The sequence below is a fragment of the Balaenoptera musculus genome, chromosome 6 (assembly GCF_009873245.2).
Source record: "Balaenoptera musculus isolate JJ_BM4_2016_0621 chromosome 6, mBalMus1.pri.v3, whole genome shotgun sequence".
Taxonomy (NCBI): domain Eukaryota; kingdom Metazoa; phylum Chordata; class Mammalia; order Artiodactyla; family Balaenopteridae; genus Balaenoptera; species Balaenoptera musculus.
Window position 1 is genome coordinate 34,617,371 of NC_045790.1, and position 19,206 is coordinate 34,636,576.

At 46.8% G+C, this 19,206-nt stretch overlaps 1 protein-coding gene across 1 annotated transcript; it reads left to right on the top strand.

Annotated features, from left to right (window-relative positions):
* Window positions 1–5,061: 5,061 nt before the first annotated feature.
* Window positions 5,062–11,291, top strand: FAM205A (family with sequence similarity 205 member A). The gene is given in 5 exon segments (XM_036854133.1): window positions 5,062–5,205; window positions 5,783–5,828; window positions 6,377–6,437; window positions 7,467–9,661; window positions 9,664–11,291. Coding segments are annotated over 5 exon segments (4,074 nt in total).
* Window positions 11,292–19,206: the final 7,915 nt, after the last annotated feature.

Below are 19,206 nucleotides of genomic sequence, written 5' to 3' on the forward strand. Positions count from 1 at the left end.
TACATAGAGAATCCTCAAGATGCCACCAGAAAACTACTAGAGCTAATCAGTGAATTTGGTAAAGTTGCAGGATACAAAATTAATGCACAGAAATCTCTTGCATTCTTATACACTAATGATGAAAAATCTGAAAGAGAAATTAAGGAAACACTCCCATTTACCACTGCAACAAAACGAATAAAATACCTAGGAATAAACCTACCTAGGGAGACAAAAGACCTGTATGCAGAAAATTATAAGACACTGATGAAAGAAATTAAAGATGATACCAACAGATGGAGAGATATACCACGTTCTTGGATTGGAAGAATCAATACTGTGAAAATGACTATACTACCCAAAGCAATCTACAGATTCAATGCAATCCCTATCAAATTACCAATGGCATTTTTTACGGAACTAAAACAAAAAATCTTAAAATTTGTATGGAGACACAAAAGACCCCAAATAGCCAAAGCAGTCCTGACAGAAAAAAACAGAGCTGGAGGAATCAGACTCCCTGACTTCAGACTATACTATAAAGCTACAGTAATCAAGACAATATGATACTGGCACAAAAACAGAAACATAGATCAATGGAACAAGATAGAAAACCCAGAGATAAACCCACGCACCTATGGTCAACTAATCTATGACAAAGGAGGCAAGGATATACAATGGAGAAAAGACAGCCTCTTCAATAAGTGGTGCTGGGAAAACTGGACAGCTACATGTAGAAGAATGAAATTAGAACACTCCCTAACACCATACACAAAAATAAACTCAAAATGGATTCGAGACCTAAATGTAAGACTGGACACTATATAACTCTTAGAGGAAAACATAGGAAAAACCCTCTTTGACATAAATCACAGCAAGATCTTTTTTGATCCACCTCCTAGAGTAATGGAAATAAAAACAAAAATAAACAAATGGGACCTAATGAAACTTCAAAGCTTTTGCACAGCAAAGGAAACCATAAACGAAAAGACAACCCTCAGAATGGGAGAAAGTATTTGCAAACGAATCAACAGACAAAGGATTAATCTCCAAAATATATAAACAGCTCATGCAGCTCAATATTAAAAAAACAAACCCAATCCAAAATTGGGCAGAAGACCTAAATAGACATTTCTCCAAAGAAGACACACAGATGGCCAAGAAGCACATGAAAAGCTGCTCAACATCACTAATTATTAGAGAAATGCAAATCAAAACTACAATGAGGTATCACCTCACACCAGTTAGAATGGGCATCATCAGAAAATCTACAAACAACAAATGCTGGAGAGGTTGTGGAGAAAAGGGAACCCTCTTGCACTGTTGGTGGGAATGTAAATTGATATAGCCACTATGGAAAACAGTATGGAGGTTCCTTAAAAAACTAAAAATAGAATTACCATATGATCCAGCAATCCCACTACTGGGCACATACCCAGAGAAACCCATAATTCAAAAAGACACATGCACCCCAATGTTCATTGCAGCACTATTTACAGTAGCCAGGACATGGAAGCAACCTAAATGCCCATCGACAGACGAATGGATAAAGAAGATGTGGTACATATATACAATGGAATATTACTCAGCCATAAAAAGGAACGAAATTGGGTCATTTGTTGAGATGTGGATGGATCTAGAGACTGTCATACAGAGTGAAGTAAGTCAGAAAGAGAAAAACAAATATCGTATATTAACACATATATGTGGAACCTAGAAAAATGGTACAGATGAACCAGTTTGCAGGGCAGAAATTGAGACACAGATGTAGAGAACAAACGTATGGACACCAAGCAGGGAAAGCTGTGGGGGGTGGGGGTGGTGGTGTGATGAATTGGGTGATTGTAATTGACATGTATACACTGATGTGTGTAAAATTTATGACTAATAAGAGCCTGTTGTATAAAAAAATAAATAAAATAAAATTCAAAAATTCAAAAACAAGAAAAGAAGATGTGGTATACACACACACACACGCACACACGCACACACACACACACACACACACACACACACACAAAATGGAATATTACTCAGCCATTAAAAAAGAGTGAAATAATGCCATTTGCAGCAACATGGTTGCACCTAGACATTATCATACGAAGTATGTCAGACAGAGAATGACACATACCATATGATATCACTTATATCAGCAGCCCCCAGCCTTTTTGGCACCAGGGACCGGTTTTGTGGCAGACAGTGTTTCCACAGCCCGGGGGTGGGGGTGGGGGGGAGGGTTCAGGTGGTAATGCGAGCGATGGGGAGTGATGGGGCGTGACAAGTGAAGCTTCGCTCACTCGCCTGCCACTCACCTCCTTCTGTGCAGCCTGGTTCCTAACAGGCTGGGGGTTGGGGACCCCTGACTTATATGTGAAATCTAAAAAAAAAATGATACAAATGAACGTATTTACAAAACAGAAACAGACTCACAGACATAGAAAATAAACTTGTGGTTACCAAAGGGGAAAAGGGAGGCAGGAATAAACTAGGAGTTTGGGATTAGCAGATACAAACTACTATATATAAAATAGACAACAAGGTCCTACTGTATAGCACAGGGAACTACATTCAATATCTTGTAATAAACTATAATAGAAAAGAATCTGAAAATATATATATGTAAAATTGAATCACTTTGCTGTATACCAGAAACTACGACACACTGTAAATCAACTATACTTCAACTAAAAAAATATTTGCAATGCATATGCAAAGAGCTAATTTTCATAATATTAAAAAGTAGTTGTAAATCAATAAGTAAAGATCAATAACCTATTGGCAAAAATAGGAACAGATAATAAACATACAAAAAGGTGCCTAGCCTACCTTAAAATAAATTTGTAAATATACAAGATACATTTATCACTTCTCAGGTTGACAAGGATAAAAAATGTGACATGTATGGGAAGAGAGGCACCCTTAGGCAGTTTTGGTGAGGGTACAAATCCATACAACTGGTGGGGCAATTAGGCAATATCAACATTTAAAATACTCAAACCTCTTTATCCATCAGTTCAAGTCTTAGGAATTTCTCCTACATATATATTCATACTTGTGTACAATGACATATATATGAGGTTCGTGTCAGCATTATTATTCAGAGCAAAAAAACTGTAATTAACTAAATTTACATATAACTAAATAACTGAATGTGACATTGAAGATAAATTGTATTGTAGCTCTATCAAAGAAGACTGTACAGCCATCAAAGAAAATTATATACACAAGATATATTCATATTATTAAATAAAACAGGATAAGAAGTGTCTGTAATATGTTTCCATTTGTGAAGAAAAATATATCACTTTATTTATGCCTCCTATGCCAAATCAATTCTGAAAGATACACAGGGAAGGAAAAGGGCAGACAAGGGTAAGAAAGAGACATACTACATACCTTCTTCTGCCTTTGGAATTTTGTACCATGCATATGTGTGCCTACTTTAAAAAAAACAATTACTTTTAGTTATTGAAATAAAATAAATGCCTCCGTCAAAAGACCTCATCCCTGCTCCTCCAACCTTTCCCCTCAATCCAATCCAGTCCACCCACCTGCACCTCTGCTAGAGGTAGATTGCATTTCTTACTGCCAAATGAACTCCATGGCCCATGCATCTGCTGGTAAGTTTCTCTCCTACACACACTCCTTTCACCCACAGCCTGCACTTAAACATTCCACTCCAATGTCACTCTACCCAGGAGCCTTCTCTGACCATCCATGGATGCTTTTTCCCCTCAAGAATGGGATGTTTGTGACCTGGGCCTCACAACTGAATAAATGATTCCATTTGTTCTACATTGCTGGCTCTTACTTTGTGTGGATTAGTCTTCTTTTGGAAACCAGATAGTGAAGTGTCTTGAAAGTAGGAAGGCAACATGACTAAAATATCTTTGTACCCTTGACACTGCCCAGCTTAGGACTGAGCACAGATTGATGGCTCACCACGCCAGATGGGTGGAGGACTGGATGCTGGAGGAAGGACCAAGTAGTAACTTCAGAGATGTTGAGGCCAAGAATTTTTTGGCTGGGAGACCACTTTTACCAGGGAAAGACTCTCAAGGAAATTCAGAAATTTTGAGATATTTGAGTCATATCACGATATCCACAGACAGCCAAGCAGGTAACATAATGTCTAAATCAGTAGTCAAGGTGTAGGAGTGATGTATCCTGGGGCTGGTTGGAAAACACCTGTCATTCCTAAAAGTTAGCAAAATCTAGGTTAAAAAAAAACCAAACTCCTCAGGTAAACAGCATATATCCAGAGTAGATACATGTGATCCTTAGATGGAAGTGGCCACTCATCTCTGTAGGAAGTCATCTTCCTGAGAAAGCGGAAGGCTGTCACATGGGTAGAGGTGCTTTGGAACACAAAACTTTGGATAGTCCTCCAGAAGTGAACCAGATTCATGTGCCTCCATTGAAGGCAGTGTTTACATTCTCTTCCCACCACACAGAATAGAGGCTTCCCTTCCGCCACATATTTAAATTTAAAGATGTTCCCACCTTGGCCTTTCCCTGCCACATCAGCTATGGTCCCCTTCATGCACCTCTGGTTTCCCATCACCCACTGCCTGTAACATCAAAGTTCTCCATTCCCAAGCCATACCAGACTCTGCCGTCCCTAAACTCATGTGTGCTTTGCACATATATTTCCAGTACAGGTGGAGGAGTTTATAGAGGTTCCTCTGTCCCAGCCACTCTTCCTCAATTTTCAGGGAATGGGTGACCAGACAACTGTTGCGAAGGAAGAGCCGAGCTGTCAGGCTGGTGGAGGGTGTGGAGAATGAAGACAAAGTGGGAGCATAGACACTGCCTGTGAGCGGCACCTTCAGTCCTTACAGACAACCAGACACCCTCATCTACAGAGTGAATCACCAGTGAGCTTCCCTAGACAGGTAAAGGTCTTTGACACCACACCTGCCTTGTGAAACAGGAGGGCTTTGTGATGCAGTCTGGTGGCCTGGTTCTGTCATCTGTGAGGCAGAGGCCACAAGGCATAGCATTGGGAGTCATTAGGCACCAGGACCCTGAATGCCTACATATAGGGATGGTTGGTTTCCTCATGCTAATGAGGTTTAGACCATGCTGAGCCTGACTTCTGTTCTGTGGGATTAGGGGTATCCCTTATATACCTATGGCTCCATCTTCAGAATTATCCTAATTATCTGGCAAATGAAAAAGAGTTACCATGGATTAACACTGGAACCTAAAAGGAGCTGCTGCCGGGTAGGGAAACACTATGACCATGGCTGAACTAATCAAGCCTCAGATAAGATACATTCAATTACTCTTTATAGTAATTCTCTTTCTCAGAGCCTAGAAATAATTCTTTGCCAGGCCATCCCTGCAGTGTATTCTAATTGAAAAATCAAGAATCTATCTATCTGACTTGGGTTGAGTCCTAGATAAAATGGAATCTACCTCACTGGATCTCTTCTGACCTCCCAAAATGGGGGATTTTTCTGATTGGTGGACTTAGTAAGCCAAAGTCCTTGGCTGAGAACCACTAACCATTTAATCATTTCCATTATTCCTCCTGTGTCACACTAAACCCCCTGAAAATATTGTCCTGGGAAAGGGGACGGGAGGTATGGAATGTGGAGAGCCCTGAAGTAAGCACACAATAAATAGAAAAATGAAATATTCAGGTGAAAGGGTGGAGTACAGGAAGGCAATATAGGAGAGTGTATAACATACAGACAGATATATAAAAAGGGTCTGGGAAATGTATATTTCCTTTGTTTCACTTTAGACATGAAAAAGAAAATCGTGTCCCAGCTTCACACTCTCTTTGATCTTCAAGCGTCACCGAAAAGTCAGACAAAGGGCTGGAGATGCAGCATCAAGAGGTAAAGTCCCAGTCTCTGCTCTGACTCCCCTCCACTGTGGGCGAGATTCCCATGAACCCTGTCCCTCGATGACCCCTGGTGCCAGGAGCCAGGTGCTCTAACCACTGAAGGCTTCAGTTCTCCAAGCTGACAAAATCTGCCAGAAAACTGTTTTGGGTGGGAAATCAGAGTCTGGGAATGTTCCAAAATTCTCTACCTTACCCCTGGGAATGAAGAGTGAGGAAGCAGGGAAGAAGTCCTTAATTGTGTCATTTACTAGTTTTATGTTTACTAGTTTCCACTTCCCTGTGGAAGTCACTTCATCTTTCAGTCTTGTTACCATGAAATGGGCATCTGATGATCCTGCCTCACTCACAGTGTAGTTGTGAAGATCAAATGAGAGCAGGTCCAGGAAAGCACATCATACCTGGTTAAGCGGTACACAGACGTGCCTTACAGCACTAACTGTTGGAGTTTGCGGTCTCCTCTCATTCAAAGGCCTTCAGCTTCCTACAGGATGTCCCTGGATCCACTCCTGCTCCATGTAACACTGTCTCCTGGTTTCTCAGCTAGGAGACTTTCCCGGGAAGAAGCTGAGAAGCCGTGGGAGCTGCTCTCTGTCATAAGAAGGTGATCTCTCGCTCTTTGCAGTCTCCCAACTCCCAGCCTGGCCTGTGATCATTTCTCTGCTTGGCCTGGGGCAGGGCTGGGGAGAAGGATAGTGGCTGACAGGGAGCCAGACAGTGGAGCCTGGAGCACTGGTTGAGAGCGTTGCCAGGGCAGAGGGGGATGAGATATTTCAGGAGAGAGGACTTTCCTAGTTCTGCTCTGTGCTAGGCTCATAGTGGCCCTGGAATTCAGAATTTCACTAGTGCATAGTTCAGAAAAGACTCTACATGGGTTTGCACTCAGCCACAAGACAAGTTTTACAGTCAGGAGGATGGATAATTAAGTGAATAATTGTCATCATTTTCATATTCTCTTTACAGCTACACCCTTTCAAGGGCAGCCCCCTGGACCCTGCTGACATTACCTCCTCTGGTTCTGTCTTCAGGGGGGCCAGTTCCTGGGACAGCCCTCAGACAGGAGCTTGTCATATATTATACCCTTCTTCTCTAGATCTCTAGAGAATGGGGATGGACTCTCAAGAGATGTTGTGTACACCCTTTAATCCCCAGAACACAGAATTCCCAAAAGGATCTCCTTTTCTACAGTTTAGAAATACTGAATACCAGGCTGCGGCCTAAGCCCCAAAAGAGAATGACTCCAGGTTCTACCTGGTGATGTTCCTGGTGCTGCCCCATCAGCTAACCATTGGCTCCCCCATCTACCTGGTTCCTTCTCCTAGTTCAGCTTCTCAACACAGGTCAGCAGGGAACTCACCCCCCTCCCAGTCTCTCAAGGCCCTGTGCTCCCAGCTGCTGTCTGAGACCTCGCCCAATAAGCCCCAGGCCCTCAGCCCAGCCCACCATAACTTGCCAAATGGCATTTCCCTAGGAAAAAAAAAAAAAAAAAAAGTACATGAGTAAACACCCAGTGGATGCAGGCCTCAGGGTTTACAGGACCAGGGGAGGGCAGGCACAATCTCCAGGCCACACACTTGCAAAGAGGCAGATGTCACTCCATCAGTAACAAACAGTGGCCATGTTTCCCTCCCAGCCAGGGCTGGCTTCCTCAGGAGGGGAGCGTGCGGCAGCTCCTGTGTGCAGATTCCTGCTGCCAAACCTGCGATGCCATGGCTCTGGAGATTCAGCAGGTTGTGGTGGGTGAGAACACCCTGATCTCCCCCACTTCAAGGAGGCCGTCGCAGGGCTCCTCTTACCTAGAGATTTTGTTCACGTCTAAAGTGTCTTCTGAGCAGAGTCTGGAGCATCGTTCCCCACACTCCAAAGACCTTTCACTTCCATCTGCAACCCTCACAGTGTCAGCGAAATCCTTAACCCAGTCATCTGCCCAGTCAACTGGTGCAGCTAGCATCTGTGATTACTGGGCTGAACACCTCAAGCTAAGGCAGGGATTTCAAGTACCAGAGGTGCCCAGAGGCCCAGAAACTGTATTTTCTTCAAGGTTTGAGGAACCTAAGGTTTCAGTGAACCTGCAGGACATGATGCAGAGCAACCCCAACCTTGTCTATGGGAACCAAGGCCAGCAGCCCTTGAATTCTCAGGTCTCTCTGCTGACCCTGAACCGAGAAATCACAACCCTGACACATGCTACGGCCTTACGTATGGTCACTGTCCTCCCTGCCCACCTGTTATTCCTCAGCACTGAAGTCCAGAGCCTTCTTGAGGTACATGTAAAAGGACTGATGCACTTCCAGAGGTGGGGACTCCCCAGATGTGTGGAAGAGTCCCTGAGGCAGCTTATACCAGATCCGCCATTATTTTACCACCCTGTACATAACCAACCAGTTTCTTTCATCCAGAATGATACTTCTCAGTTCTCTATTGAGAAATTTGGGACCGTTTCATACCAGAACTGGGGTTCATGTATGGCCGGCCAGCCCAGCCAGGCCTTCTGGGTTTCTAAATGGTCCATTATGGACCCAGAACAAAGACACTACTACCAGCATCTCCCAGACAATATGGCTCTAGCCTTGCCCTCTCCAGCCCTTAAAGAATTAAGTGGCCTTTATCTAATGCCTGGGCAACAGGCTAACGACTCACTGCACATAGTGGGCCATGTGCAGCCGAAATATAGCCAGCTATTCTGTGGCCTCCCTTCTCTGCACAGTGAGTCCCGGGTTGACACTTTCTTGGGTTCTCAAGGCCTCTCCATGAATGGGAACATGTCCAAGCCCCCGTTGAAGGATCCTTTTCTCTTCAAGAAGCTCTCCTTCCTCCCTCTGATGCCTAAAACTGCACCCCAGTCAGCTCCACCCTCTTCTCCCTCTTCCCCAAATTGGATTGCTCCACCTGAGCACCAACAAGCTCAGATCAATATCCCGTTTCTGACCCTGGATGAGTGTGAAGCCTTGGAGTGGCACCTGCTGCAGAAGCAGCTCCAGCTTCAGTGGGGCTTGCCAGATGTTTTCCAGAGAAATCAGCACACCCAGAGCCCCATGCAGTATAAGCCCTGTGACAAAGCCCAGTCTTCTGAGACTGTGAAAACTTCCTGGCCAGGGCAGCCCATCTCAGTCCTCACAAGGTAACTACTCTTCTTCCCAGAGCATGCCAGGAGGCTGCTGGAATTCCACCTCCAGAGACAGTTGATTCACCATCGCTGGGGCCTGCCCCAGAAGATCCAGCAGTCCATCCATTTGCTCCTGTCCCCTGCTGACGAGCAGACTCTCTCCTGGAGCAGCACAGCCCTAGACAATGTGAACGTCCCCCAACCTACAGCTCTAGAGGGCACTGGCGCTGGCAACCCACTCCCAGCCGTCAAGGACCCAGTGTCAGTCCCTATGCCGCACTTGTTTGACCAGGCCAAGGCAATACTGCAGAGCCACATCGACTCCAAGTGTGGGCAGATTCACCAGGGCAAGGTTCCTGTCTACGTACGTGGCTCCTGGGAGTGCAGAATTCCTGGGGGCCTGGAAGTGGCTCCCTTTACCTGCACCCCAGAAAGCAAGCCCCTAGAACTACAGGCAGCAAATGATCCAGACAAACAACAGAAAATTACACCCTGGATGCCAACGGCTCTTGACCAGCAGCAGCAAGCCTCATCAGATGCTATCACTGAACATCCTAAGCTGCCCCAAGCCCTGTCCGAGGGAGCCATTGAAAAACTGGAGACAACTTTACGGCACAAGTATCTGGCCTTCTTGTCAGGGATGCCTGCTCTTTATTACGTGGCTCTCTCCAGGGCCATGGCCCCAGCAATAACTTCCCAAGCTATGAAAACAGAGATGGTGCCTGGCCTGTCGAATTTCCAGTAGAACCTCTGACTCAGATGACCTTACCTGAAGAGCAGGGTCTAAGTCCTGGGCCAGGCTTTCAAGATGCCAACGAGACTTGTGCAGACATTGCAGGTGAATTCCAGGCTGAAGTGCAGATGGAAGGAATAATCAAGATGGTGCCTCTAGAAAGCCAGACAGAGCCTGCGAAGCCCTACTCACTCGGGAAACCCATCTTGGCCAAACTAAATTTCCATCTGAGAAAGAAGATCCTAGAGATACGATTGGGAATTCCCCTAAAGGCAAGGGAGTCCAGGGAACAAACTGTAGCAATGCCAGAGAACATATGGACACAGGAGTCTCTTGGGAGTCTAAACAACCACGGAAAAACACTGCTCCAGGAACTCCCCATCCCACCAGATATGCCACGTGCCCTGGATCCAGAATGGCTCCACCTCAAACAACAGCTGGCCACTGAGTTAAAGGCAGTGCATCAGAAACAGAAGCAACCCAGTTCCAGGGCAGTACCCCATGATTCTGTCCACTGGGCCTCCAAGATCTCACAACCCAGTGGGGACACGACAGAGACCCAGGTGCTCTGTGTTCAGCTGGAGGCCAGTGTGAACAACCCCAGCCTAGAGGAGCCCCAAAGCCCTGACAAGAGCAAGGACTCAGCCCAAGACCCCACACTGGCAGAAAAGAGAGAGGAGCCAGGCAAACCCAAAATGGCAGGGGACCACGGAGAAGAGGATGCCGGGTTTGCAGTCTCCTCCACAAGAGAAAAGAGCCACCCTGCTGAAGCCCAGAGGCCAGAAGGGATGCTTCTGAACAGGACACCCTGCAGCCCCTGGCGACGGAGACGTCGCTTTCACCCTCATGCTCCCTGTGAGCACAGTCCCCAGCATCGCCCTCAGCTTAAACTCCCAGAGCTACCTCCTGGAGTCCCTGGGGGGAAAGACTCTGAGAAGAATGACCTGCAAGACAGCCAAGCCAAGCTCAATGTCATCCTCAAACCAGCAAGGGTTCCTGAGAATGTCCAGCCTGTGGTGCCCCAGGCGTCATAGCGCCAGCCTTTCCTGGGCCAACTCATTCCAGGTAAGCCATTGCAGGGCCAAACTTTACAAGGTCAGGTTTTGTAGGGGCAGATGATGCCAGGCTATACTCACAAGAGGCCCAGCCTTCCAGAATCTGGCTTGAGAAATAAGATGAAATCTTTTCTACACTGTATTAACCCCAAAACAAAAGGCAAAGGGCATGAGGAATCCATGTCCTCCACATGTGAGAAAGTGGCTAACACAAGAAAAGAACATGTAGCAAAGAGCCTGGCTCCAGCCAAAAGTCCCAAGGGGCGAACTAAGACAGAGAAGACAAGAGGGGACCCAAAGGCCCAATTTCTGCCTACTGAGAAGCAGGTGGGCCTGGCCTTCTTGGATGGGCCCCATTCCCCAGACAGTAAGCTCTGGCACCGCTCCCACTCCCAGCAACTCCACCCTGCCTCAGTCCTGGGCATCCCCTGCCGCTGCCCTCAGCACAGTCCTCGAGTGGCTTGTGCCATCCAACCAGGGAACCCACCTTCACTCTCACCTCTCACCTCGGAGGGAAACACTGGTCTGCTCAAGAAGACCCAGCGCATTCAAAAGACTCTATAGTCTCCTCAACGTCTGCATCCCTTGAAGAGGACTGCTACTGTCATTTTCATTAATGTACAGGTGGGCAGAGTGCCACCCACATATACTCTATATCTCTAAGCAGAGAGGTGTCTGTCTGCTCCTCCTCTCTACTGTGGTGTGTTCAGGGAAGGCATAAGGGAGGTAAATGTCCTTCTTATCTAGGGAAGGAGTTTTAACTCACACTTAAGCTGGGTAGCACTCCACACAACAATCCCCCCCTCACTGGACTGTGGATAAAGGAACTGGAGCAGAGAAGGAAGGCCCCTGTCTAAGGTACACTGAAGGTAAAGGTCAGGCTTGACTTCTATTGTGGCGTCCTTGGGCCCAGAGGAGCAATGTGGACATGAGGATAGTACTGTCAAGAAGGAGTGGCCAGGAATCCCACAGGCAAAATTCACTGATGACTTCTATATATGCCCACAGTCTGGAGGGGAGTGCCAGTTTTCCAACCTTGAGGAGGTGCTCTGTGTATACCAACAGCATATAGCTAATAAGACTAACGTCAAAAGCAAATGGTAGAATCTCCCCTTTCTGCTCCCTGTTGGTTATTGGTTAGATCTTTCTGGAGAACTCACCTAGGAGGCTGCTGTAGCTCTCTTGCCTATATCCCACTTCCACTGCCTAACAGCTGCATGGAATGAATGACACCTGGAATGAAGATCACAGTAGGACATGGAGAGGGGCTTGTCCCCCACCGCCAAGGGTAGGCAGGGACAGAAGCAGAGAGGAAGACCATGTAGATGGGGGTCTGAGTCCCTGAGATAGAAGCTGACATGTTCCTGGGACTTCCCTGGTGGTCCAGTGGGTAAGACTCCGCGCTTCCAATGCAGGGGGCCCAGGTTCAATCCCTGGTCGGGGAAGTAGATCCCGCATGCTGCAAGTAAGAGTTTGCATGCCGCAACTAAGAAGTCCGCATGCCACAACTAAGAAACCCGCATGCTGCCACGAAGATCCCATGTGCCGCGACTAAGATCCAGCACAGCCAAATAAATAAATAAATTTTTTTTAAAAAGAAGCTGACATGTTCCTGAAGAAGGCATGATAAGAGAAAAGGCTGGTTTGCTATGTATTCAAAAGAAGTTTAGCCAGGAAGCCAACCCGATACCCAAGTGCTTTTAGAGGATGGAGAGGAATAAACTGAGTTTTAGTCTGTTGTCCATCGTGTGATGAAAAGCAGTGAGTTAAGCCTTATTGTCCAAAGGCAATGCAAATTAATTCAAAATTTCTGAACACTCACCCTCCACCCAACAAATCTGATTCCCAATGTCAGGAATTGTTGTAACTATAAATCCATGTTTTTGCTCAGCCCAAACATGAAGTCAGTCACTGTGTTCTAATCTCGATATATCTCAATTTTGCCCCCTTCTTCCTGTGTTTACTGCCTCTGCTTGTTAGGTTTCTCATCCATAGGTATCTCATTCTTGCCTGAGTAATACAATAGTGTGTTATATCCCCAGGGCTTAGGATAGCAGCTGGTGCATAATAATACCTTAATAGTACTTGAATCCAAAGTCGGGGCTGGGGAGGCAGACAAATCATTACATTCGTATGATGAGTGCTATGGAATAGGGAATACTGCCACAGGATTACTGGGGTACTCAGCTGATGAGGACCCCAGAAGGGTCACAATAAAAAGAACCTTGATTATGCTGTACACCTTAAACTTATACAGTGCCGAATGTCAATTATATCTCAAAACTGGAAGAAAGGGGAATTCCCTGGCGGTCCAGTGGTTAGAACTCCGCACTTGCACTGCAGAGGGCCCAGGTTCAATCCTTGGTCAGGGAACTAAGATCCCACAAGCCGCTCGGCGTGGCCAAAAAAAACTGGAAGAAAAAAACTTAAAAAAAAAAAAACCTTGAGAAGTGTCTTATATTCAATTAAAATATTTGCTTACTTACTATATGCAAGGTACTATAGTAAACACAACAAAGACACAGGACTTACACCATAGAGTTCATGATTTGATGTGATAGACAGTCTCACCTGCCCAAATTGTCTAATCAACATAAATACTTGAATGTCCAAAATTCACCTCTATAGAACAGTGAACTCCTGATTCCCTGCTTGCAACCATCATCTAATTACACATACATGCTCCGGTCACAGTATTCACAACATCAGTTAACAGCAACTCCATCTTTCCAGTTGTTCTGAACAAAAACACTGGTGTCATCCTTCACATTTTTTTCCTAACCATCCACATCCAATCCATCCTGTTGTCTCTACCTTATGAAATGAATTCAGAACATGACCACTTCTCACTCTCTCTGCTGCTATGATTACTGCAGTAGTATCATGACTAATCTCCCAGCTTCTGCCTGAGACCATACTTCCAACAGTCTTTTCTCAACAAGGAAACTTGATGGTCCTCAGGGAAGGTCCTGGCTGTAGATGATTAGATAGAAAGATAGATTACATAACGATGATGATGATGAAAATGATGAAGAAATGGAGGAAGGGGTGAGGGAGGGGAGGGGAAAAATGAGGGGGAGGGGAGGGGGAGGAGAAGAATTAGGAGAATAAGAATAAGAGATAGATAGATAGATAGATAGATAGATAGATAGATAGATAGATAGATAGATAGATAAATGGAGATGTAAAACCATGAGACTGGATAAGATCACCAAGGCAATGACTGCAAATGAAGAACAGATCTAGGACCAGGCTTTGGGACACCCCAACATTAAGAAATTGGAGAAAAAAGTGGGAACCAATAAGCAGAGACTGAGAAGTAGTAGCCAGTGAGGTAGGAGGAAAACCAGGAGAGTGTGGCATACTGGAAGCCAAGAGAGGAAGGTGTTTCAAGAAGAAAGTGATCAACTGCGTGAGAAGTTGCCAATCCGCCAAGTAAGATGAGGACTCAGAGTTGATCATTAGATTTAACAACACAAAGATCATTCATAGCCTTGAGAAGAATAGACTAAGATCAGAGATGGAGGTAAAGGCATAACTGGAGTGGATCCAAGACAGAGAGGAAGAGCAACTGGTGATAGCAAGTGTAATCAACTGCTTTAGGGAGTTTTGTTCACAGAGGTGCAGAAAAATGAGGAGATAGCATCAAGAGGGCTTTTTAAAGGTAGGAGATATAGCATGTTGGATGTTGATGGAAAAGATCCAGTCAAGAGGAATAAATGGATGATGCAGGAGAGAAAGGGGGAACTGCTAGCGCAATGTCATGGTGCAGAAGTAACAGAATAGGAGTGAGTCCCCAGGTTCAGGGGTTGGCCTTGGCTAAAATCGCAGACTCTTTGCTGGTGCTAAGTACAGAGAAGGTGACAGTAATGAGGAGGGACTTTGTGTATCGTGAAAAAAAAGGTTTCCTTACAATTAAGAGAACAGGGCAAATACCTAAAGGGGTGAATGAGGAACTGGGAAGGATCGTGGCAGGGGGGAGGGGCTGATACAGAGAGCCGAAGCCAGAGATGAAGAGGAATGCTGGAAGTTACCATGGCAAGAGGTTTTTTTAGGGCCTAAGAAGTCAGTAGCAGCATGTGAGCCCAGGTGGGAAAAAAAAAATAGTTGAAGTTGGTGATCACTTGTGTGAAGAAGGTGTTCTTGGAATATAGGGGGAGAGATGTCAGAAAAAGCTCTAGATGCACAGAGCATGAAGAGGATGGGGCTTGAGACTGAGAAAGAGGGCAGATGTAGCATCCTAGTGTCCATCCAGAGACTGGGGATGTCTGAGGGTAGGAGGAGAGAACTGGGAAGCAGAAAGACAAAGAGGCTGCCCTGAGTGGATGGAAGGGACCTCTGTTTTGGACACCTCATTTCTCTCAGAAGGTGGCACGTCTGCATTTCCACCTTCTGACCTACCACAGAGGAGCCAAAAGCTGCAGTAAGGACAGGAAGTGCTGTGGCTTCCTCATGGTGTGGGATGGGGGACTGTGGGATGCCCCTGCCTCACTGATTCCTCAGGAAATCCAGGGTGGCTCAACATACCATCAAACCAGGAGGTGGGGGCAGGACTCTTCCTCTGATAGGACCCAGCACTTAGCACAATGTGTCCTGCTAGCAGGATGCAGAAAAGCCAGGATGGGAAGAAGCATGACTGTGTCGCTCCTCTGAAGGGTGATTCTGTGCCTAACAGATGGGAGTTCAGGCCCTGCGGTGGCCCCCAAGGTGAGGAGGCACAAGGCCCAGGCCTGCTGAGCCACACCCTCCAGTGTTTTCCTAAAGCATCCCCAAAGATCATAGGAGGTCTTGTGGCAGGCACATCCTCCGTGCCTGCTGGGAGCTGGGCAGAGAGCCACAGAGCAAGGAGAGGAGAGGGAGGCCCGGAATGAAGGGAATTGACTCAGAAGGGTCACAGCAGCATCACGTGGGAAGCTGAGGTTAATGTGCACACATCCTGGCTTAGGTGGGACGGGTCCTTCCCGTGTATCCTACCTGCCACGTGCCAGCATTGGCTTTTGCTGCTGACCAAGTTTTGCAACAAAGGGTTAGGGGCAGAGAGATGAGCTGGAACCAAGACCTTCAGGATTCTCAGTTCTCAGCAAAATCAAGAGCTGAGAGAAGACAGGGTCAGAGCCTATGATTCATGCAGGATGCTGTAGAGGGATGAAGCCTTGCTCATCCCATCCTATAACCCTAGCACAAGCCCCACCTTCCAGCTCCCCCTCGGCTCAAGAAGTAAAATCAGAATGAAAACTCTCACGGCAGGGCACAAAATCAAATATTCACTACTCCAGAATTGCTGGTAGATGCTAGGGATACAGCAATGCTTGCTTGGGAACTTTGGAGTTCGCTTCTGCCCTCTGAGATACCATACTGGCGTGGCGAATGGCTCTGACCTTCTGGAACCCTTCTTTGGTCTCTGCAGAGAGCATTTCAGAATTCTACAGAGAGCATTTCAGGCAACTGAGTACCTGCAGTGCGAGAGAATGGCTTCTCCACAAAATCACTTCTCTTGTTGAACACTAAGTCCCAGCAAATAGGGACCGTGGCTGCTTTGTTTTTGCACCTCCTCACTGCAGCCCAGGCAGGGAGTGCAAAAAACACAGGATGGGCACAGGAATAAACCCCAAGGAGAAGCTGCTTCCTGCACCTGTGAGAGGGGACTGAGCCTCTGCTCTTCACCATTCATCCAAAGCCCGCTGCTCCAGCTGCCCCACGGCACAGGCCTGGGCTCTCACACAATGAAGGACAAGAATGGCTCCTGTGTCTATGGCAGGGACAGGAAATAAGGGAGGACAGCCTTGAGTGCGGGTGGGGATGTGAGGAACGAGCACAAGGCAGGCATGTGAGGTGCTGGGGGACGCAGAGGACCAGATGCCTAACGGGGCTTGTAGAGGACTGTCCATTCCCATGCGCAGAGACAGTGAGGCCAGGACCCTGAATACTTGATCTGGACGAGAGCATGGGGAGGAAAGAGGGGGCCTGAAGGAGATCTCTGTTTCCAGAAGGAGGGGTACATGCTGCCAACTGCCCCCCCTTTCCCGCCTTGTCCCCCTCCTCCACTGTAACTTCTCTGGGTCCACAGCCAGGCAAAGAGCATATTGGGGGCTTTCCAGAGTGTATCATTCCCAAGGTCAAGCCCCACACAGAGGCCTCAGGGGCAGGGCCCTGGGCAGGCAGCCGGACACATGGGAATCCAGACAGTGGGAAGGGAAAGGAAGCCAATCTCTTGCAGTAAATTGTGCTGGCAGCTGGGGCGCATCAGGGGAGAGGGGTCAGGGAAAGTGAGAGGCCAGAGCAGAGTCTCACACACACTCAGAGACACATGCGTACAGACACCTAGCCACACAGACACAGACACAGGGGGACATAAAGTCAACAGTGCCACTCAGAAGCTAACTCAGAGACGTTCAGGAAACACACCTACATAGACTCATGAACACCCTGAGTCAGACATGCCCCAGCAGACTCTGGCACCACACACATGCCGACAGACACAGCCCATCTTGCAGGCCCACAAACACAAATGCATTCCCAATCCATCCTTCCCAGCCTTTCTCTCCGATAAAACTCCAGGCCACCTCAGGCCAGGCCTGTTTATCCACCTCTAAACTCTGGTTTGTTATTTCTGTCCCACTGCCTGTCCTTTAATCAGGACAGTCTTGGATCCACTTGCACACCCCTGATCTCAACAAGTTGGCTGTGTGCTTTTAAAGGAATGCCACGGTCACCAAGTGAGTCCCCTGCCCTCTTCAGCAGCCCCATCCTTAACCTACACTCCCATCCCTACCTCCGGGAGCGTCCCCAGTTTACTGCAGGCTCCTGACCCTCGGTCTCTCTGATGCAGCAGAAACAGAATCTAAAGGAAGAGTAAACCAGACAGAACTACTCTGTCAAAACCCCCCTCAGGAAACTGTGAAGAACCAGCTCCTGACTCCTCAGGAAGGAGCCCTTGATGCAGGGCATGGCCACATGTATCGCTCTACCCCAAACTTGAACTACAGTCCATGCCTTTCAACCCTAACCCTAACCTCAACTCCAACCCCATTCACAAACAGCTCTAAAACCAGTCCTTCAAGTGAGACCCTCAGAATAACTGTACCTCATAAAGGTAATGCTGGTGGGTATTACCCAAAAAATGTTTACATGGCCAGGTAAGTTCAGGATAGAAAACTGCGATGTTCCCTCTCCCCAGGAGCTAGATGCCTACTTCCCTCTAGTCGGATCGCAGCTTCAGGGATCATACAGCCGTTTATAACTCTCAAGTGCAGAGGGCCAGAAAATGTCCAAAACCTCTCATCTAAGCCAGATCAATAGCACACAATATGCATAAGGTTAAGTCCCTCTCCAGACTATCTTAGAAGATTAAAACTGACCCCCAACACAAAATGTATCTCCTTGACCCATTTTGACCCCAATTTTAAACTCAAACAGTACCCTACTCCAACCCTAACACAATCCTAATCTAAGATGCACTAGCTCTTTTTTTTTTTTTAAAGATCGAGTTAGCTTTCTTGAACAGTTCATGAATTGGGCAGCATCCCGTTTAGCAAGTAGAGGGGAGCTCTAACAGGCTATCGAAAAAGAGAGGTTTTTAAGAGTATGACAAGGAAGTCAAAAACAAAAAAAGATTATTTCAGGGTTAGGTAATCTATCTATAGGGGATGAAGGAGATCTACGTGCCAGGTTACCTCATCTTCCTTTGGGGGATGGAAAGGATTACGTCACTGGTGCGGACCAGAAATTTCCACACTGATCAGTTTGGATTACATTCTTGGAGAAGGTTGTAACTGCAATAAGGTCAGGTATTAAGTCTTCCTTTTAGCACAAGTGACTCCATTTTGGGCCTGTCATTTCTTTTTTAACAGGGAAATGGTGCCAGATGGACACCCCTACTCCACCCACACTTCAGAGTGCTGGAGAAGAAAGCAGATTTTCATGGAACCTTTCAATTCTCACCATGTAGATAAACAGATTCTCCAGCTACTGGTGAGATCTACAAGATGCACTAGCTCTTATCAACAGGAACCATAAACGCAATTCCAAATCCTACTTTAACATCACCGTGATTCCAGCCCTATGCTTACCACTACCTACCTCCAATCCGTAACCACTATGTCAGTGCTGTTCCAAGCATAGTCCTAACTCTAACCCTGTCCCTAGGTAGCCACACATTGAGTAATGTCTGCATCTACGCTGGGCACACAAATATCACACACTTATGAAGGTAACAGGTCATCTGCAGTCCAGGAAGCAGTAGCTCCCTCAGTAACAGCTGCACAGACATCAGGGCAGCTTGTCCCTGGCGGGCTCAGTGCTCAGCTGGGAACCCAGGAGCGCTAAGGCACCCAGGCCCTTTGACCCTTGTTAGACATACAAGCGTACAGGAGCCCAGCTCACCCCAAGCCCTGTTCTAGCCCAGCTTCTGAGCGGAAATTCCTGCCATACCCCTCCCCGGCTCCTGCCTGCCAAGCTGGGAGCATCTGTTGCCCTGAAA